The sequence below is a fragment of the Pleurodeles waltl genome, chromosome 6 (assembly GCF_031143425.1).
Source record: "Pleurodeles waltl isolate 20211129_DDA chromosome 6, aPleWal1.hap1.20221129, whole genome shotgun sequence".
Lineage (NCBI taxonomy): Eukaryota > Metazoa > Chordata > Amphibia > Caudata > Salamandridae > Pleurodeles > Pleurodeles waltl.
In genome coordinates, this window is record NC_090445.1 from 989844539 (window position 1) to 989867517 (window position 22979).

A 22979-nucleotide genomic window follows, 5' to 3' on the forward strand; every position below is an offset into this window, starting at 1 on the left:
ACATTCTCTTCCCCAAACATCTTGCCAGTTCCACTAATTCCCGTTTTCCAGTACGATACAAAAACAACGCACCTCCTCTACTTTGAAAGGTCTATAATTTTTTTCCAGTCCCCTAAAATTCTGCCTTACTTCACCTTCACATAGTCTCCTACTACTTTCCCAAGTACTTATACTGTCATCAATCTCCCTATCAACTTCCATCCCTGTATCCAATAGACATTTCATCTATGCTGGGAGTATCTTGGTACCTGTTTTCTTCTCTTTATTAATTCAAAGGGCACTTTCCCTGTTACACCACTCTTGGTTGTATGGTAAGCCCATACTAAATCCATTACCATTGACTTAATATTATTTCTGTTTGTCACTGCCATCTGTATGGCACCTTTCATCATGCACTTACATCTCAACAATTCCATTAGCCTATGGGATATACAGACTGGTGCGGGAATTTTGATACCAGCCTTTTCCAGGTATTTCTTCATTTCTTCAGACACTAATTGTGTCTCATTATCGGTTATAATTTTATTAGGATACCCTTCCTCCTTAAAAATTTCTTCCATGGTTTTTATGGTTGATCTAGTGGTGATTTCTCTAGGAAACTTCACCACCAGCCATTCGGAGTGAACATCTACCATAACTAGGGCACACCTTAAATATCCAATCAGACTCTCTAATGGACCTATCAAATCCATGCACACGCTATACCATACCTATCCTGAATATTCACTGCCCCCCCCCCCCACATGCCTGATTTCCCACCTTCAATCTTTTTTCACTGTCCTTACATTATCTGCAGCTCTCTACCCATGCCTCAACATCATCGTCCATTCCCAGCCACCAAACGTTTTCTCTCATTCTTGTCTTCGTTCAAGTCTGTCGCAAATGTCCCTCGATTGTGTTAGCTTGAACAATCTCAAAGTCAAATTACGTGGCGATATGAATTTGCACCTCTCATTAATACCTCACTCCCCACCACAGACAACTTATTCAACACCTTTAAATACAGACGTACTAGTACACTCATCCAACTTCCTCTCTTGCTTTCATTCTTAACCAATGACTACACCTATGTCAGAGTAATATCTTCCACCATGCCTCGGTGCCACTCTTCTCTTGATATCACATCTTGAACACATTCAGGTACATCTTCTATACTTGCTACCACACCCTCCTTCTCACATTTTTCTACATTTGCTTTATTCACCATTTGCCACTCCACAGGTAAGCGTGACAAACAATCCACTTGGACATTGTTCCATCCTGGAATATGTTCCACTGTACACATGGACTGTTGGATACGGGATGCTAACCTTGCCAACCTTGCAGAACCCCCTCCCCCCCCAATCTGGTATCAGTACATTGACCAATAGTTTTTGATCTGTGCGCAGTATTATGGGTAAACCCTAAATGTATGCAGAAGTACTTCAGGTCCCCATGCTACAGCCAAAGCCTCTATCGATTAGTGATTTCTCTCACTGGGAGTGAGATCTTGATGCAGATGCTACTATTCTCTCTCTCCCAGTATGGGTGTGGGTCAATACTGCCCCTATTCCCACTACAATTGCATCCACCTTAATGGTTTTTCATCCTGTGTCAAATGAACCTAATGCATTAGCTTTGCACACCATATTTTTAGTGCCACCGAAGGCCATCTGCAGTTCCTCTTCCCACACATTATTACTCCTTTTCTTCAGCAAGTTTCTTAAACCTTTTTGCAAAATTCTGAATTTAGAGTAATATTCTATGAGGCCCATAAACACCCTAATTAGTCCTTATTGATTGGAACTGGGGGATCTTTGATGGCTCTCAACAGATCTTTTTTTGGCTTTACCCCCTCTCAAAAGTGTGTACCCTAGGTACTCGATTTCTTCCACTAAGAATTTGCATTTCTGTGTTTTGAGTGTCAAGCCTGTTGCACAGAGCACCTGTTTGAGTGTGATAATATGACTTCCTATGGGCTCCCTAAATACTTAGATATCGTCTTTAAAGAAAATAACATTGTTTATTCCTTCAAAAGTTTCTGCCATCATACTCTGAAAGACACCTGTGGCCGATAACCCAAACGGCATCCTGTTGAATTGAAAGATGCCTTCCGTGGTTATGAAGGACGTGAGTTCTTGAGTTTTTGGGATTCTTGATGTAACTTGATCTGATGATAAACGTTTTTCAGATCAAGTTTGCTGAGAAAATACCCCCCTTTGAGCAACAATACCAACTCAATATTAGACAAAGGAAAATTGTCAGTCACAATATTTTGCTTGACACTACGGATGTCTACGCAAAATCTCAAACTGCCATCTGATTTTTTTTTTTTTTAATTTGTTTTGTGATCACGTTAGGTGAGACCCATTCGGAGCTCTCTACCAATTCAGTGATCCCCTGGACCACCATGTCTTCATTTTTTTTTTATTTCTTTTTTACCTCCTCCCTCACCACCACCAGTACTCTCCTTAGAGTGTTGCACAGGCACCCCATCTTTCTTTAGTACAATCTATTGCACTTAACCTTTCAATTCAACCAGACTTTCAGAAAATACACGTTTGTGTCACATCAAGGATCTCGATAGCCATATCATCTACATTCATGATCTGGTTGGGAGCCCTTGGGGTATAATAATGATATGGAGATCATACGGATATTGCCATCCTAAAATTGGGGGTCCTGATTCCGCTACTTATACTTTGCCTTCCACAGACCTGTATGGAATTCTATTTTTGGCATCATGTAACCCATTGTGTAATTTTTTGCACCTTGGTACCCTCCAGGATTTGTGTCTTTGAGTAACATACAAACATTTGGTCATTCACGCATAAACGAGGTTTTAGGTGTAACAGTATATAGTGATCCTGAATCAACCATAGGTTGCACAATTTTCCCGTAGATCACAACATCTGCTTTTGGTTCAGTTCATCATCCTGTGATACTTCAACATCTAATACATGTTCTACTATTGGTTTTGTACCTGTTTGTTGTCTTGTTCATAGAATTCTGACTTGTAGCTGCTGGTATTTCTGTAGATTCATTCTTTTTCAGAAATGTGACGTCACTGCTTCCCATCTTTTTTTTTTTTTTTTTTCATTTCCTCCATGCGGAATTCTGATTACTCCACCATCTTGGCTATTTCAAAAGCATCTTTAAGTATTGTTTTTTTCGCTGCCCATAACCTCTCCTATATTTTCTTGCTTTTGCAATGATCTGTTAGTTGATTTAGTCAGTCATTCTCCCTAACTGACATTTTAAAGATAATTCTCTCAATCTGGATACAAATTAATCAATAGATTGTAAAATTTATATCTGTGCATCACTAAATTTGTGGCTTTGGCAAATCTCTTTTGCAGTCTAAATTTTGCTTCCTTATCAACCTCAGTGATTTCAGTCCCATCTTGGGTTGTAGCGACAAGTAAGTAGTTAAACACTGCTGTCCCTCCTTGCCTTGTGTGCTAAAAAAAAACAATACTTTTTTATGTGCTGGCCAGAAACCTTGACTATCCAGTGCCTCTAAGTAATTTTCTAAAATATCAACTCCTCTTTCCCATTCAATTGGTGGTGTTCCTATCCCTGGCAAAAACACACTGATCCATTTGTACAATTAGGATAACAAATATTATACAGTTGTTGTACGAACAGAAACTTGAGGGTAATTGTAAAGCTTAAGTATTTTGTAATGTACTTTGTTGAATTAATGTTTCTTTAATAACAATGAGGTGGTCCTTTTTTTTTGTTTTTTTTGTGGCCAGTCCACACAACTAGTAGTCATTTTCCAATGTCTATGCTACCATATGGTAATAGTCCTTCTACATTGTCTATTGTACAGTGACACAATGTAGAGTTAACAGCAGCAGACTAGCCCGGTGAGCTGCCTTCAAGGATGATTTGCTGTGTGGCAAGGATATAGTGCTGGAGAGCATGCCACGTCATAGCGCTGAGGCGTGTCACACCGTATGGTATACGTAGGTAATATGCAGCAGAGTTTCCTTGAGTCGCACGAGCAAGCTTTGAGGGGCATTTTTTTAAATGTAAGCCTCCACATGATGCACTTAATGTTAGGCACAAGTACAAATAATTACGTTTTGAGATGATATTACTGCTTATTGCACTCCTCATTCCATATGTGCAGTAAATACAATGCCTTTGAAATGTTGCTCTGAACAGTTTCAAATTCCGTGGGTACCTCCTTGCAGCCTAGCTTGCCATCCTGAGCACGACTGCATCTTGATGAGCTGCCGCACGGCCACTGGCACCTGATGCTCCCCAGCTGTAGTCTTCTCTGGGACCAAAATGACCCTCTGACCACCTCAACACGCCCTCAGTGACCTGTACTGCTCCACTGAGCACCAGGCAGAGGTCAGGCAGCACAGGATCTCTGCCCGAGCCAGCCAGCAGTGCGGTCCTCTGGGCTACATGTCTGTCTCTTTTGCTGCCATGGCCACGTCTCCCGCCAGAAGCTTTCCTGTTGAACACAGCATAATTTCAAAGCAATCTGGGAAAGAGGAGAGAGTGATCCATAACATTTGAAAATGTAATGCACCTCCAATACAGAGACACTGTCTAAGACCTTTTAAAGTTTCAGCCAGGCTGAATAAAAACTGTAAGATCTGAGGAAGTGCTAGAGGGAGAGACTGGAATCATTATTTCTTAAACTGTGTGATTCTGGGCATACCTGTCATGTCTGACGTTAGCCAAAACCTTTTTGTTTTTCACAAAAATCCTTAAAAATGCATAAATATACATATAGGGGCTTTCAGCCAGTCTTCTTTGTCCATGGCTTGTCTGGCAGCCACTCACTTTTTGCCAACACAAGCAACATCTGTAACCCCTTTTCTGCCATTTGCTTCTGTCCACTCCCATTCAATGGTACTTCTAGCTGAAGGAATAGAAAATCATGTAAAATGCTGCCTGATTCTTTGCTTGACAATGGACTAGTAATGTACATGCACAAATACTGCCTTGGGCGTCGGATCACTGCTTTGAAATTCATGGTCTTTGAGTTCCTCCATATTGCAGAACTTCTTTTTAATTTCTTTTTTTCATCCCTTTAAATGAAACCCATACCATCAGTATGAATTGAGCACAATATTCTGCAAAGTAGCAAATATATTTGCTCAAGTTCCAACAAAAGAAGTTTATTCCATTTTAATGTCTTAAAAATAAAGGGCTATGTTACAAATTTGAAGAATGCAAGAAATTGTCCACCTTGTTAAAAAAAAATGACTTCAAAAAGGACTTGCTTTCTTTTTCTGTTACTTACAACTCCAAATCGGTGCATCTGTGGCAGGACAAGTAGGATTTAGTCACAAACTTCATACCAGTGCCTTGTTTTACTGCTGATGATTGAACCTGTGGTGCGCATGTGCACATAATTTCAATTGACTCATAACTGAGCTTAGGAAGCCTTTGTGGCTTTAGAGTGAGTGTACTGCAACAATGCTTTTATTCACTCACTTTAACAAAAGTTGTGTCATTTACGCAGGTGAGCCCAAAATTAAATTGTAAGGACGCAGATGAAGAAAATGTATTGTAGTCGTCAAATCTTAACTAATTATCATCATTAAAAAATTCTAACAAGTTACAATTAAATTGTTAGAATTGGAATGCTATTTTTACAGACTGGAGTTACAGTTAAAATACATAAGACAAGCTGTTGTTTGAAGATGGTGCCTTTTGAGCAGGTTATACAAACTAGAGGTTAAGTAAAACATATCGTCCCCATGGACATGTGTTGATGTGTTATCCTTTGTATCGCCGACCCTTTGGTTTCCTGGAGATAGGCCACACCACTCCTTTACCGATGTTGGTGATGGCTAGATTTTTTAGATGTTTGCGCCAGCTTGAAGGACCGCATGATATACTCAGCAGCATAGTTGGGCTGCTTTCTTACCCCCCACCCCACACACACACACCTTAAATGTGACTTTTAAAAAATTCTGCAGCATGAGTAGGTGTTGCCTTTTATTGACTCACTGTTCCAAAGCTGAACCAAATCGGATAGGTGCTCTTTTGCAAAATCTTAATGACTATACTACGAATATTTACTATATTGCAATGTGTACATTTTGTTTTTATCATAAGACATTTTGCTCCATAAATGTATCTCGAAGTGCTGTAAGACAATGTGCATGCTTGTCTCAGAACATGTATGACTGCATGCATATGTTATTGTGCATTTGTGTGTGTCCTGATTGACCATTACATCTTGTCAAACATGCCCAAGCCAGCCCTACTCCCTTCCACCTCCCCCTCTTATGTCTCTTTGCTGAAGCCCACTGTGTGTCCTGTCATTACATGTGAAAGCTGGAAAAAAACAAGGTCTAGCAGCGGCCCCCTGCCCTAGCACCCTTGGCAATGCCAATAGGTCTGGCTTATGATTGTACTGTCAAGCCAGACTGTTAGATCTGACAGCTTTAGGGTGCCCCTCCCCCCCCCCACACTTTTTTCCTGTCCTCCCTCCACTTTCTGACCTCGTATTTACTGGTTTTAGGACTCTGTGCACCTTACCAGTGCTAACGTTCTTGTGTCTCCCCCCTATATCATGGTAACATTGGCCTAACCCTAATTGGCATATCTAATTTACTTATAAGTCCATAGTAAAATGCACTACATGTGGCCTGTAAATTAAATGCTACTAAGGGCCCTGCACCACCATTGTGCCACACTTGGGTAGCCCCCTAACTATGGCTCAGGCCTGCCTTTATAGAACCTGTGTGTGCAGTTTTACTGCCCCTTCGACTTGGCATTTAAAACCCTTTACCAAGCCTTGAACTCCCCTTGTATTGCTCCTGTCACACCTAAGGTAGGCCCTAGGTAGCCCATAGGGCAGAGTGCTGTGTAAGTAAAAGGTAGGACATGTACTTTTAAGTTTTGCATGTCCTGATAGTGAAACCCAACATTCGTTTTTCACTACTGCGAGGCTTACCTCTCTCATAGATAAACATTGGGAATTCCTTACTACACTTTTGGCTGTAGTTCCTGATTGAGAAGGAGTAGTTATATGATGTTTCATAATGGTTGAATGTTAATTATAAATCCTGTTTACTGGTGACGTTGGATTTAACATTACTATTTTAGAAATGTCACTCTGTGTGCCTGCAGTCTGTCTCTAATACTCTAATATATGTCTGGAGTGGGTGACCGCTACAATTTGTGCATTTCTTCTAGGCAGCCATACTCGCTGGAAAATTAGGTGTCTCTGAACACTCAACTGCATTCTGATGTCTCTTCATGGGCAGGAAAGGAAGGGACAGTTGACACTTAAACCTGAGTAGGCAGTGTCTGTCCCCACACAAAGGGCTGATTGCCCCTCTCCTAATAGTCTGGAACCAGGGCTGTGAAGAAAGGACCTCTCAGCACATCAGACACCCTTCTTTGAAGACACATCCACTTCAGAGGCACAACTGGGTATAAGTACTGGTTCTCTGACCCCACCAAATCAGTACACTTCTGGACCTGTGACTGATTGTCCAGGGTGAAGAACTGCTGTGCTGAAAAGACTGCTATTGTGCTGAACTGCTGGTTTGCTGTGCTCTTGCCTTACAGAGTTGCCCTGCTGCCTGCTGTTAGCCTTCCTGGATTAGCAGGACTGGACCTGCATCACTTGACCCCAGAGTGTCTCCAGGGGCTTGCTGGCTTGCCTCCTGTTGCTGAGGTTTCAGGGACACAAAAGGCTTAGAACCCTTCTGTTCCAACCCTTGGGCTCCTCTGCTTGTGAGATTATACTGCCATGTGGTGCCACCCCAACCTGGACTCTTGGAAGTGGACCTAGGGATTAGCTTCAGTAGAATCGGCATCCTCTGCTGCGAGAGCACCACAGCTGTTGTGGGAACCAGATCGGCGCACCACGCACAGAACTGCTGCATCGCATTCAGAACCACTGCTCCAGAACCAGTGCATCATTGCCACTGCGTGGAGAAGATCGATGCATCACCTCTACAGCATGGAGAGACTCTGTGCATCGCATTTTGAACCAGTGCACTTTGGAACTGACGTTTCACTCACGGACCCGACGCATCGATGCGATTGCATGAAGAAATTTGTCGCCACACCTCACCTGTCTGAGGATCAACAATGCATCTCGCTGTTATGACCAGGAACAAGGTACTTTTTGGCTGTGGCCTAGGTAGGTCCTGTATCCAGCCTATGCTCCATCGCACGCGGCCTGAGATGTTGACTTTGTCCCGGTCCAGCGCAGTCTTTGTCTTTAGGAGCGACTTGCTTTCTCAGCACTATAGTTTGCTTTTAATCTTTAAAAGTGCATATTTCAACTTCTACTGGATGGCTTTCTGTTCTTTTGGGCTTGTATTATTTTTTAAATCTTAATCTAGTTTTGTGACCTGGTGTGGAGTCTTTTTGTGATGTTTGCACTGATGTTTGCTCTGTGTTATTGTTTACGTATTTCACAAATACTTTACACTTTGCCTCATACGTTAAGCCTGACTTCTCTGTCCCAAGATACCAGAGGGTGAGCACAGGATAATTTAGTGTATGTTGTGACTTACCCTGACCGGGATTGTGGTACCTACTTGGACAGGGTGCATACCTCTGCCAGCTATAGACCCAGTTGCTAACACAAACCAAAAAAATCAGTGTACATTAATGACTGCCTCCTCCCGTCTGGTCTGCTGCCAGAGAAAATCCCCATAACTTTTCTGGTTATCTAAGACATGTTAATAGCATTACAATAGTATGTGTATGCTCCTGAAAGTTTGCACTCGGGTAGCTGGAAAAATAACAAAATTATCACAGCTGGTGGAGGGCAATCACTTTTTTGTGGAAGCACACACCTTCTTCCCAATTAAAATATGTACTCCTGGCTCCTAACCAGTGGGCGGAACTAAAGCCCCTCTCCTAGTGGTTCTCACTTAATTGTCTGGAGACACCTGCAATGTCAAGCCAGCGTACCAGGGAAATGCCTGGATAAAAAACGGTTTCCTCTCCAGTTTAATTGCAATTATGGATTAGGCCTTAAGGCCTTGCACTCATAAAGGTAGTTATATACCCACACATTAAACACTGCACCATTTTTTAAACTTCTAATCTATTCATTCAGTTAACTTGGAAACAAAATCCAAAGAGGGTAGATAACCATGGCAGATAAATAAGGAGGTGAGATGTATATTGTAATTTGTAGCCTTACAACAGCTGTTGTTCCCTAATAGGAGTAAACATTTGCATGACCCTATTGCACTCCACTAGGTGAACACTTAATAAAAACGATTGTTCTGTCATTGCTTGCTTGTGTGTGTGTGTGTGTATGTATATATATATATATATATATATCACACCCCTGCATACACCTGGTGTGTGTGTATGTATATATATATATATATGTGTGTGTGTGTGTGTGTGTGTGTGTATATATATATATATGTATATGTATACACACACACTTAGGCCAGATGTATGCAGGGGTGTGAAATTTTATAAAATATCTACTTGTTTGTGGGACAGGTTGCTTCTTAAATCTACTTGCCCTGTTAACAAAATCTACTTGTCCCTTTGGTGCCATGTAGGGCTGCGACAAAATGTGGTAGCAGTCTCATTATGCAAGAGCTCTGATAATAGTCTATATGATTAAGCCAGGGTGACTACTATAGTAGGGCTTGGTTACTTGCAATTTCAGTCCCTACTATAGCAATTGTCTTATTTTGCCACCTTTCCACAGATCTACATACTGTGGCTGGAGGAAGCAGTAAGCAATAGTTCCAGGGCAGGAATGCCTTTGAGTCTACAGACCTGCTAACTTGCATGCTTTAAGGATTTTCACCAGCTCTTCTCTAATCTTTTCCCATAATGAGAAAGGTTGGAAATTTACTCCTGACAATGGCAGAAGTAGATGTTCTTCCAGGGTTGGGAAACAATTGTTTGGACAGAAAGTGAACTTGTAGATGCTCAATAGATTGTCACATGAGCAAATCTACATATGCATATTTGCTTGTGCTAAAATACAGTTCACAAATATTTCTTAGGAGTACGATTTCCTGTTCTACTTCTGAACGTTCTCATGAATTCATGAAAGCCACCAATTCAAAGACGTATATCATGAGTGCACTTTTGTGACTTCCTTTAAGAATTTGGTCCCTAATTAGGTCTGGCGTTAACAAAGACGTTTTGTTTTTATTAAACTTCTGTTTCTCTCTCCATCTATAGCCTTGCTTTACTGTGAGTGATCACATTCTGCTCTTCTACAAGGAAAATATTGGCACATAAAGTAGTTTTGTTCAGTGCCAGGAACTACTGTGGCAATCAGCTGTGTAACTAAACTGGTGGGGATGCCCCTGTACAGAACATGAAGTGTGTGTCCCCCCCCCCCCCCCCAAAGACTTGCTCAGGGCAGGTGTTGTGCTGAGCTGGCACCCTGGACCTTTGTTATGCCACTGGGGGCAATGTGTGCTTTTTGAGACCAAAAACATTTTTTTCTTTTTGCCACTGTTTGTTACAATGGTGAGGGCCTGGCAGCTCCCACAACAATAAAGTGTTACAGAAGCCATGTCAAAACAAGACAAGCATTGACGAAACCAAAAGACTCGCAAATAATTACAGATCAGTTGGCTTTGCCAGTACTTGTTTATTTTCATGCTTCCCATAATCTTGTTGAAAATGGTTACACTGATTTTTCCGTTAGGAATATTTTTGGGAAATACCTGCATGCAACACATTTTACTAAATGACAGTGCAGAGAAATAGCACCTAAAATGTAATAGTAGTGATATGTTTGTTTTTTCCTACTTGCATTTTTTTCTGAACATCTTATTTTGAAAACCAAGATTCATCACTCTTGCTTACAAGCTTCTGCAAACATTTGCATTCAATCAGAGAGCATTCTGGGAGCATAATACTTTGCCTCATATTGTTAAACTTTTCAAACATCTGTGCACACTTTTGTTTTTTTACTGGATCTATTGTCAGTAGTGCAGTGTGACCTTAAAACGTTCATTTGGGGCCCTCACCCTAATAATAAAACCTTTTAATTAATGAAACATAAATACAAGTTCGAACAGCATTAACACATGGACACACATATTACCTCAACTGCAGACAATTCCCTTCTATGTAAACTGGCAGCCAAAGGGTTTGTACTGCAGGAGGTTGGGCCTACTTGTCCAAGGACAAAATAAACATGAAAACTTGTTGCCCTTGACCCCAAACAATATGTCCCGGGTATCGGGCTATAGGAATTTCATATCCCTTCGTATGGCTTTGCCGTTGCCTTTTTTTGGTTAATGACGACAGTCGACTGATAGACTGAGGGAAGAGTACACCATTTGGTGATGGGCCATAAATTATAGTTCGACCTGATGGTATCATGCCAGAACTGGTATTCATCCTCTGTAACCATGTCAATGTATTTCTCCACAGCTGCTCTTCACATTTCATTTCAGGTGTTAGCATGTTAGTTATACATATATCGTTTGAAATTGCTGAAATGTGATGCTGCCTGCTGTTTGCTTAATGCAAAGGTTTGTATTTTTCAGGGCTCTGAATTTGTGATAATGTGAGAACTGTAGAATGTTTTATACTGGATATAAATGAAACAAGTTACTTGAGGGGGACATCCTAAACCACAACGAAGCGTCAGATATGCATATTCTCTAACAGATTTTTACAAGGCTTTCTTAACCCCTGTGCCAGGAGGGATGCAGCTTTGTGTTTCACAGATTATTGCAATGTAACCATCAAGATGTTATCTTTTTACTCTACAGTGTAGTTGTTTCTCTTTGTCCTGCATCTTAAAGCCTTAATTTATAACTGCCAAAGTGACTCGGTCTGCACCAGAATGTAAATGTCCTTTCCAGGCCGCTTTCCAGACACCATCTTTGTGTAGTTATGCTCTTCACTGTAGGCTAGTCTCTGGCCTAGAACACACAGAGACACGAGGATTCTGCATTTGCCTTTGATCAAGTAAAACAAAAGACTGGGCCTCACCCAAAGGATCTCCTTCACCTCTTCAAACAGACGCTGCAGTCCCTCCCCTCCATTTACCAAAAGGCAGTGCTTCAGGAAGAGATGAATTCAATCATTCCGTCCATCATTTTATTTGTATATTTCAGTGTGATGCACAGGTGGGCTCGGGAATGCCCCGAGGTGGGTCCCGTGCACATTGAGCCAGTGAAACCAGGCTACACCTGGTTGATGAGCACATAGCAAGGGTGAAACCTGCCCTGGGTTTCAAGTTCATGGAGGACCTGACTGGCAGATTGGTTCTGGGCTGTTGCCATTGGAGCGGGACAAGACTAATTTGTATGTGGCTGGGTCCCAACTTTGTGGTATGGCGTGCAAAAAAAATGGCCTGGCATGTGGTCCAAGTAATTACAGGTTGCTGTGATTAGTTCAAACATTCCATCTATCACTTATTTATATAGTTTAGTGTCAGGAATTTCATTCAGGAGCCACTCGTTAGTAGAGGGGCCCCCAGTCACCATCCTTCTCACTTCTCTGCCTTTATGTTCACTCTCCAGCCAGATCAAAGTAGACAATACACTTCCTCTGTCTTCCTCCCGCCCCAATCTTGTGCTATGCTACAACTAGGCACCCAAACGATATCACTTGCTTTTATTATACTGTACGCTGAACTTGAGGATGAATATCACAGGACATACACTCCAGCATTTGCAGAATCTCCTTTTCAGTGTTTCCATTATTTACCCCATATATTTAGCTCGTATTGCAATAATTAGGATGGGGCTGCCTCCTAAGCGTGCAGCCTTAAGCTCTTGGTATTTCCCTACATATGTGCCCAGTCACACTTCACACTCTCAGTCCTTGAGCTGATAAACCCACCTTGATAGAGTAGTGGTCTAGGGGTAGCTTAGCAGTGGTCAGACTGAACACCTTATTCAAGTACATATCAAAAGTTCCTGATTTACCACTATCTTTGCATACAAATTATGCTGTTTCTTTCTACAGCTTGCAACCTCAAATTACACACTATCTCAGAAAGCATCCTGTAGATTTCTAAATTCAGTATGCAAAACTAACCTTTACTTAAAGTATCTGATTGTCTTCTCTACTTTTTTCTGTCAAATAGCTCTCTCCGTCCCTTCCTTAGTGCCTGTGTATCTGTGAATGTATTTCTAGAAATTGTCCTCAAGCTCATCTACTATTCCCAACAACCAACTGCATGAACTGTCACACCCCAATAAATTTTACACAACTCCTATTTAATCTACCATAAAGAAACTGGATTGAGTGCATGAAATGGTTGCTTGAGCGCACAACACTAAGGGTGTGATTCATTTTGTGTATGAGTACGCTTACTGCCAAGATCGTTCCCCTGCCAATTTAGATGCGGTTGGACCATAGGTTTGGCTACGGCAGTGACTACTCAGTCACCGCCATTGCCAAACCTTGGAGAAATGGCTATATGTCTACACACCCAATTAAAATGGGTGAGCCATTTCTTTACTGTCTGTTACTACCAGGGAAACCGTGGCTTTAAGGGACAGTTGGAAAAAAAAAAAAGGAATAATGCCCCTCTCGCCATGGGAGATGACTCCCTTGGCAAGGGAGTGTTTTCTTTTTTATAATTAAAAAGAAAATCCTGTCTTGGAATTTTTAATTTTTGAAAGTAAAAAAGACAACTATTTGATGAAAGGCTCTATCATGTAGCCCGACCCCTGCACCAATCAGTGAAAAGCATTGACTGCGTCAGTGGTTCTTGCCAATGCTTTATAAATGACCACCAGCTTGGTTTACATGTATTAGTACACTAAAGCCAGACCTTTTGGCTTTGCTATTGTTTAATTAATTTGGTCTGTCTGCTGCCTCGACCTTGCACAGTCATTCTTTTTGATTTTTCCATCATGCCTAATACTGTCATTTGTTCTTTTTCTTTGACTCTGCCCAGATTTGCTCTTTCCTAACTCAGTACGTGTGTGGGATTGGTATTGGAAGCAATACCACCTGACCTGCAGTGATGTGGGAAGGGCAAAGTTTGACAAATGGCATTGTGTATGTGTAGAAGCAGGATCGAACTGCAGGACAGAAATAGTGTGTTGTGCAATTGTGATTTTGCACATAGGTCCACGGTAAGATGGCACATGGAGGTGCCATATGTAGAGCTCAGAGTATGCTGGGACTTCAATTCAAAGTCATCACCCGTACCCGGTGGGGAGATGCTTAAAGCCATTTCTCCATTTAAAAGTTCACTCTTAAATGTTTGTGTTACTTAGGGGCATTGCCTGTTGAAGAGCAATATTCTCTGAAATATAACAGAGCACTAGCCTTTCTTGGCTCACTTGTGGGTTGGTCGGTTGTGTACATGGGTGGCACTGCTTGAAAGAAAATAAGCACAGAATTGAAAACCCAGCCGACACTTGTACATTAAAAAATAAACAGCTACTGATTTTGATGGACCAAGAAGGCAGATGCCACAATGTTTGAAATCTCCATCACAATCCCCTGAGCTCAAGCTCCACAGTTCACCGTTATTAGGGGTCGGAGTTTATGATTTTTATCCTGGTTTTGACTTGATGATTATAAAATACGGTTCTCTTTATCCTGCTTGGCCCTTGATGTCCTCTTTTGCAGCTGGCCTTCAGTTGCTGCAAGCAGATGCAATGGAGCTATAGGAGCAAAAGGGATTGATGTCCCGTTTAATAATGTATTCTGTAAAAAGTGGAGATTTCATTTTGATTTATTTTCTTGTAGGGGAAATCCAAGCCAATTAAAATTGTTAGCAGATTGACGATTATAGCTACCGACCCTTCTCATATCAACGCATTAGTAAGTTTTCCTGTTTTTCTATTGTACATAGTTACATAATCTAAAACAGTTACTGTTGTTTCGCTGAGACCGCACAATGACAGCAAGTGTTACTCTTCAGGAGGTATAAAAATTAATATGGCAATCAGTTTTATGTGCTTAATTGCAGACGTGTACGTTGCTGATTTCACCATTTTGACTGTTAATTAAAATGTTTTATGTTATTGAGCATTTTCAGCACATATATTACAGCTGTCCGTAATCATTTTTGTTTCCTAACAGAGAGTCTCATCAGGCGTGATCAAACTCTATGATCTAGTGGCAGTGTTTCCAAAGACAGAGAAATTGTTTCATGTAAGTTTTACCTAACAAAAAGTGTGAAGTGCTCATATATCTATAAAGATGTTGACGTAATTCAGTATTACTACCCTTTTATGCATACTTGTAGCTGCATTTTATCGATTCTAGCATTTCTGCACCAGTTTAATGATGATTAGTTAAAAGTTTCAGTATTACTTTAATCCTGTTAATTGCAACAAGAAACTCTTGTGTTTGATTTAGTTTTTTGCATTTGCAAATCACACAAAACCGTATAGGCAAGAGAGGAGGTGGACTAGCTATTATACTCAAACAAGCAAAAGATCTCAGTAAAACAGACATCGTTTCCATACAAGGTGAGGCCCTCCTCACCAGACGCAACCCTACAGCAATGTCCTCCTGTAACCTTCTCCTCCTTTGCAGACCTCCACCTAGCAATTCAACATTCTCAGATGCTTTTCTAGAAGATTATGATTATATTACAGCCCTGAAGAAGCCCGTTTTTTTGGGCGAAATGTGTTGGCAACTGTTCATCCTGTACATTCCTTTTGACCAGTGGATTGCAAGACAATGTGGCTACTTCACTCCACTTTCCCTTGATTCCTTACTTTACTTTCATTTATGGAACTGTGTGGAATCATAATTTCTTTGGACTCATGATAAAACATTAAAAGGACAAGACCGATAAGTTTTGCTTCAGAAGATTGAATATCTCTTTGTTTTATCATATAATATTTTTTGTGTTGATTGCGGTGCACCACCTAGTCGATTATTGATATGTTAGATACTTATGAATCCCTGCTTTCTTTTTAGCACCAGGAGCGAATGTTGGCTTAACTATTTAACAAGCATTTTGCTATTGAAAAGTTGAGGAAATATAAATAAATGTTAGAAAATTACATTTTTAACATTAAATATTACAAATCTTGAACGTCTGTGTTTACGCAATACAACTTTACTTCTATTGTTATACCCATTATTATATTCTTTGCACATATATTCCCTTATTGTGTATTTACATATCTATCACTCTAGTTCTACTGTACTAGAGAAAAATAAATAAATACAATTTAAAAAATAAATAATAAAATAAAATTCACACTCTCGTAAGCTTTACTCTGTCTCCCCATCATCCTATCAATCTTTTCTCCATCCCCACTCTGACTCATCCCAACCCCATTCTACTTCTTTGATCTCCAAAATAACCCTGCCTAAGCTCTTCCCTCCTCTACCGCATCTAGCTCACCCCAAACCTCAGTTTACTACTATGATCTCCCATACAACCATACTAAAATCTCCCTCATTTATCTCACCTTTTGACTCATTCAAAACCCCTTCTTCTACTATGATCTCCCTAACCCCTTTCCACAGACTCCACCCTCCTCCATCTCTCCTTTACTCATCCCAAGCCTCATTCTTTTACTATAAACTCGCAATTAACACTTCTGGATTCTTCCCTCCTCTCGTTACTTTAGTCAATCCAACTAACAAGCTTACATATCCTTCACTCGAAATAACTCATACTAATACTGTACTAATATATTTCCCTATATTAATCCACCGCTAATTCCTCTTGGGTTCCGGAGTAGCATGCTACTCGCAGAAAAGCGCTTTGACGCCTCGTCAGGGGTAGCAAACGCTATATAAATACAGTTACAATCCCACCCTACGGAAAGATAAAAGTATTTTTGAAAACACAAAAATCAAGTGCACAGGTTTTTTCAATTGCTAGATTCATTTGGGGCTGCAACTGGAATTCTACCTTGTATTTGAACATTTTCAAATGATTACAAACGTATTTGTGTATTAAGCAGTCAAGTTTTACTCAATAAAATAGTGTGACCAATTTTTAGGAGTCAATGAGGACTAACTTCTGCTGGCATTTCTTTCTTGTTAATGTGTTTAAAAAATGTAAAAGACACACTCTTATTTCACCAGTGCAGGAACTTCCAGTGGTTGCTTTTAACCTCTTTCCTGGCATAATCCATTTTCCTTCCATAGCCACAGCTGCAGCCAACCCTTAGGTTGAAATGTAATTAATGGGCGACTAATAATCATTTGCCTGCGGTCCTTAAACATAAATACATTTGGATCATCGTATGTTCAACATGATTATGGAAATACAGTGCTTACTTCATCAGTAAGCATAATTCTAATTTTAATGAGTGAAGAAAGATACCAGCTCATGTTGTGCTACTCGTAAACCGCACTGAAACCATTCTCAGTGGAATGCATTATCTCCTTCGATGTAATGCTGGGTGCACTGGATCTCAGACTGCAAGCTTTGGGCAGGGGTCTTAACCCCATCCCACAAATAGGGAAGGTCATCTTCTGGGTATTTGACACAGGTGAAAAGATTATTGTTAAAGAAAACATGGTATTCCATGTTATTCACTTTTGTCACCATATCTTTTCATGGTTGTATTGCTTGTGGTTTCAAGTATATCTGCTTTTTTCACTTTTACATGGTGAAATATTTTTTTTATGCACCCAAAAACTCTATTGATACAGGAGTGCTAGATAAACATTTATATCTAGTTTACAGCAATATCGGTAACGAGGTTTCCCATCATAATATTGGAGAATCCATGGAAGTGATTGTGCTATGGACTGAGCTGAAATAATAGTAATCTGAGCACATCAACTTTAAAAAGATGTTTACTGGCAAGACTGAGATCAGAAGGCGGGCTGTTATGGTTTGTGGGCACTCATTTTCCACCACAGATGTTTATCTTTGAGGTATAATTTCTGTGAATAGCCTGAGTACTTGTTGCATTTGTTTCTGAAGCCATACCCTCTCAGTTATTTAAGGATAATCTGTCTATAGCAATTGCAGCTGTAAATAAATGATTCCACCAGAGAAAGACTATATATATATGAAAAAACAAAGGTTACAGGGACGTTATAGTAAGGGTGACGTATTACCCACACAAAAGCATTGAAATTCAGCAGTTATAATTATACTTATAGTTATACCTGTGTTAAGAAACTATAACTCGTGGCCTAGCGTTACTTTACAGCAGTGGTTCCTAACCTGTGGTCGGGGGACCCCTGGGGGTCCGCGAAGCCTTCTCAGGGGGTCCGCGAGAGCCTAGAAAATTAAAAAATATCATTAAATATTGACAAATTAGGTCCCCAGCTTCCAGTAATGACTCAGGCGGGGGTCCCCCGGATTCCCATGATGATTCAGTGGGGGGTCCCTGAGTTACATTAATGTTAAAGTGGGGGTCCACAGAAATCAAAAGGTTGGGAACCACTGCTTTACAGCACAAGTTATAGTTTCTTCAGATAAGTATAACTATAAGTACCAAGCTGTTGTTCCATGCAGTACACAGCAAACAGAAAAGCAGCACACCTATCCAGGTTTCACCACCTTTTGACAGTACTCCGTTCCGACATGTTTCTCTTCACAGAAGCCTTTCAAGGTCCTTTCCATGTGCTCATCTTCCTCTAAAAATACACTTCTAAGCTCATAGACAGCAACGATATACAAAAGGAGCGACAACATAACATACACCAGAATGAAAATACAACATGATTTTGCTCTACTGTTTATTTTCAACACGTTTTCCTGTATATAACCATCCATAATAAATATTATAGAAATTAATCCATTAATGTTCTGATAAAATAAATAATTACCCAATTCATATAGACAAAACATATCCTAGCTACCCTGTTGAAAGAAATAACACTGTAGTAATCAGGTTCCTCCCCCTCACCCCAAAGTAGTGTCTAGCATTTCCTGTTTCCCAACCCTGGTACATCAGATCAGGAGACATAAAAGGCTAGTGTGAAGTTCTTTGTGTGTGGGCCGAGGCAGAGTTTTGGAGGCGCAAGTGGGGCTCTGCACAGCTCCACCTCTTCCAACCTGTCAGCACCCAGTGCCCCTTTTGTGTGACTGTCTGGGAGGAACATACAAAGGCCATCTGCCAACTATACCTAGTCTTGTGACCCAGGCTGCTGTCACCAAATGGTTTTGACAAGAAAATGCCAACTTTCTAAAGTGGCATTTTTAGAATTGTGACTTAAGATCAAACTTTAGCAGTAAAGTAGATTTTAAATTACAATTGCGGTGTAAACAGTGTGTGTCTGTCTGCTCCCAGTCCAATGTTGTCACTTATTAAAGGTAATAAGGTAACCCAGTGTTATTCTGTCAGAACTGTAGGCCTCATAGTAGAGTACAAACACATTGAAGGGAGTTTTTCCACTACTAGGGCATGTACAACTTAAAAAACCATGGCCAACTTTGTATATATATTGCGCCATGGTCTATGGGATGTTTTGGGCTTACTGTAGGGGTGACTTACATGTACTAAAATGGGAGTTTAAGGCCTGGCAGGAGATTTATTTTACCAGGTCAAATTGGCATCCCGAAACTGTACACAGGCTGCAATGGCAGGCCTGAGAAGGGCTTCTTAAGCAGGTGGCACAATGAGCGCTGCCGGTCCACAAGTAGCATTTAATTTACCTTTCCTGCATGTATCGTACACCACTTTACTCAGGACGTATAATTAAATTGAATATGGCGATCGGGTGTCAGACAATTTTACCATATTTTAGGGAGTGAGCGTAAGCATTTTAACACTGGTTAGCAGTCCTAAGGCCAACAAAAACGAATTCAACAAAACAGTCATCAGTAAACAAAGCAGTTACCACAGTAAACAACTGCCCAATTAAGCTGCAATGGCAATCTAGAGGTTCTCCACCCACATAACAAAAGAGAGGGTTAGCATTCTAGCTGTGTGGCAGCCACTCCGGAACTAAGGGACATATTTATACTTTTTGGTGCAAAACTGAAATAACGCAGTTTTGCACCAAAACGTTTCGCACTGGCTTGCACCATTCCTGAGCACCAGCCGGGCGTTATATTTATGGAATGGTGCAAGCCGGTGCAAAGGGTGGGCTAACGTATAAAAAAAATGACGTTATCCGGGTTGGGCTTGCCGTATGGGAGAATGGGGTTTTGCACCAAAAAAATGACGTTAGGCTGGTTAGAGTAAAAAAAAAAAAGATGATTCTAACCAGCCTTGCGTCTTTTTCTGACGCAAAACCATCCATACCACATGACTCCTGTCTTAGAAAAGACAGGAGCCATGTCTACCACCCCACTGGCCAGCACAGGGGACCAGTGCCCCCTGGGCATGGCCATTGCACCCTGTGCCATGCAGGGGGCCCCAAGTTGGGCCCCAATGGCATTTTAATTAAAGAAAAAAAAATACTTACCTATACTTACCTGGGATGCGGTCCCCCATCCTCCAGTGTCCTTGTGGTGTGGGTGGGGGTGTTCCTGGTGCTTGAGGAGGGCACCTGTGGACCCATTCCATGGTGTTTAGCCATGGAAATGGGTCCACAGGTACCTTAACGCGTGGTCTGATCCAGGCATTAAATAATGGTGCAAAGCAAGCTTTGCACCATTATTAGCCCCTCCTCCCACCTGTGCTTCATTTTAGTACGGGGGTAAATATGGGGTTAGCACCATTTTTTAGATGGGAATGCCTACCTTGCATCTCATTGACTCCAGGTAGGTGCACCCATCCAAACAAATGGAGCAAACTCCAGTATTTGGAAGTTAGACTGGTCTAACGTCAAAATACAGATATGGAGCTAGTGTTGCGCCGAATTTGCGTTAAAAAGAAATGACGTAAATGTGGTATAAATATGCCCCTAAATGTGTAGAACTGCTGTGAACTGATATAATGCTGTAGATATGAGTCAATTGAACAGTTTACCCTGAGGATGTATACAACCAAGTAAAAAGGACGTGACATCAAGCACAGGAGAAGAATGCGTCGGGGAGGATAAGGAGGAATTAAAGGAATCTTGAGTCCAGTTTCGATCAGTGGAAAACAGCTGTGTGCTGTTCTGTCCCGCAGTTGAGAACGCTCTAAGGTATTTATAATGTTTAATGATGAATTATGGGTCTAAGAGTTGCTCTAAGTATACCCATGAGTTCAAGTCCGACAAGCCCTGGGCCACCCAGGTGCTTTGTCCTCTCTCTACCCCTCTCCCACTCTAGCATACCAGTGGAGTGAGGAGGATCGATATTTATTCCAAAGACTCACCTTAGAACTATGTTTTTTATGGATTTCAGAAAGCAGGTGGCTCATCAACACAACTTTAGTAGTGGAAATGGATATAAACGTTCTTGATTAAACCTACTCTTGTCCAATTGGCTTGTTTAATTGCCAGCCGTAATTCAGAATGCCTGCAGACCTGATAGTATGTGCCTTCTCTCACTGGCTCGCAAAGTTGGAACTACACTTTACTGCGCTGTGGTAATGGAGAAGCGTAAACCTTATTCCTTATCCTTCACCTCGATTGAGGACGTGACTGATTTATTTAATGTTCTGCATTTTAAAAGCTATGGAGAAAGCTTTCATTGAATTCCATCAGAATCAAGCCTTCAAGATATATGCACATTTTGCTTAAGATATACCCATGAGAGATAATACCCTATGCACTTTACTGCAAGCACAAAAGCTGCATGGAAATACATGTTCCATATATCTACAAGGTGGAAATGATGATTTGAAAATGCGCAATACACAAATACTTTATTACTACATTAATCTTAATCAGTGATTATGCATGTGTTTTAACGCACATATTGCCCAATCCTGGCTGCACCATTGGAAGCTCCGCATTAGGCAGTTATATGCATCCGTAACTCTGAATGAAGGTTTAAGTGCCTTAGACAATTGTCAGTACAATGTACCGACAGCGCCCTGTTGTTTTGATAAGCAGCTGTAGTGGTTATGCTATAAAGGTATTCCATGAAGAGTATTACTTAATTTGAAAACCATAAATAAAGCATTTTACTTGTTAAAAAATGTAGATGTGATACACTTTATTCTCGTTGTATGGAGAATGAACTTTTGCGCTGTTTACAGGTGATGGGCAGCAAGGCATATTTAGACATTTTCTGCTAAACATGGTAGGAAATATATTTCACAGGCAGCAATTGCTTCAATATTACATTTGCAGGTATACCTGAAGCAATCCTATTTTATAGTTATATAAATGTAAATTTGGTAAAGCTTTGAGTTTTATTTATATGTTCTTGTCGTTGTGATACAAAGACTGCTTGCACAGCTCTGGACGTGGACTTGATTTGCATTAATGCAGTGGAGAAACAGCCATTCTACTTCCGAAGACCCCCTATTAATGCAGTAAGTTGACAGTATAAGCATATTGGAAAAAAGTATTGTCTGTATATTTTGTTTACTGAAAGTGTTTTTTTTGTTTTGTTTTTTTGTGTATTTTTTTTCTAAATTTGTCGGCTTCTGAGAAATCTTTTGTCTTGATTTTATCATTGAAAAGTCAGTTTCTTATTTTTTTTTTACAGATATTAATTATTTTATTTTTTGTTAAACCTACTGTCTTATAGTTTATCATTGTACAATGTTTGAAGTCATACCTTCTACATTGGTTGTGTTGTCTTTTTACCAATGATTTCTCAACATGTGTTTAACTGCTTGAGGACTGCTGACCTTGTTTCATCATCTGACAGACTAGTCAGATATTTTGTAGTAGACCTGACCACTGGAAATGGTTGAAATGTGTGGCAACCAATGTTCTTTTCCAATCCAAACCCTAGTATGGAATTATTGGGGAGCTGAGAGCTTTCTAGTGGTCTTAAAGTTTAATGTTTCTTGAAGACACCTGGTGTACAGAAAAATTGAAAGAAAGACATGTTTGTTTGTAAAGGGAAATCCTTTCTTTCATGCAATGCCAGAAAGAGCATTACCCCACCAGTACTTGAAGACCGGTGCTCAACTAATTTCAGCACTTCTTCCTCGAGCAGCTTTGGGATTACTCTTCAGTCTGGCTTGCCTTTGACTAAGGTGAACTGTATTTGGCAAAATGACTGTACTGAAAACAAGCAGGAAATCTGTATTCTGTTAATGTTCATCCAACACCCCACCCACCACCCTCCCACACCAGGGCCAAACCACTGCGGC

The 22979-nt window shown here is 40.7% G+C and overlaps 1 protein-coding gene across 2 annotated transcripts in view; it reads left to right on the plus strand.

Annotated features, from left to right (window-relative positions):
• RPP30 (ribonuclease P/MRP subunit p30) overlaps nucleotides 1-22979 on the plus strand; it is a 111047-nt gene that overhangs the window by 44178 nt on the left and 43890 nt on the right. For both annotated transcript variants that reach the window (XM_069239867.1, XM_069239868.1), the window contains exons 4-6: nucleotides 14644-14718; nucleotides 14980-15051; nucleotides 22098-22187. In XM_069239867.1, the coding sequence (XP_069095968.1) occupies nucleotides 14644-14718; nucleotides 14980-15051; nucleotides 22098-22187 (237 nt within the window). The remainder of the gene's footprint in view (nucleotides 1-14643; nucleotides 14719-14979; nucleotides 15052-22097; nucleotides 22188-22979) is intronic.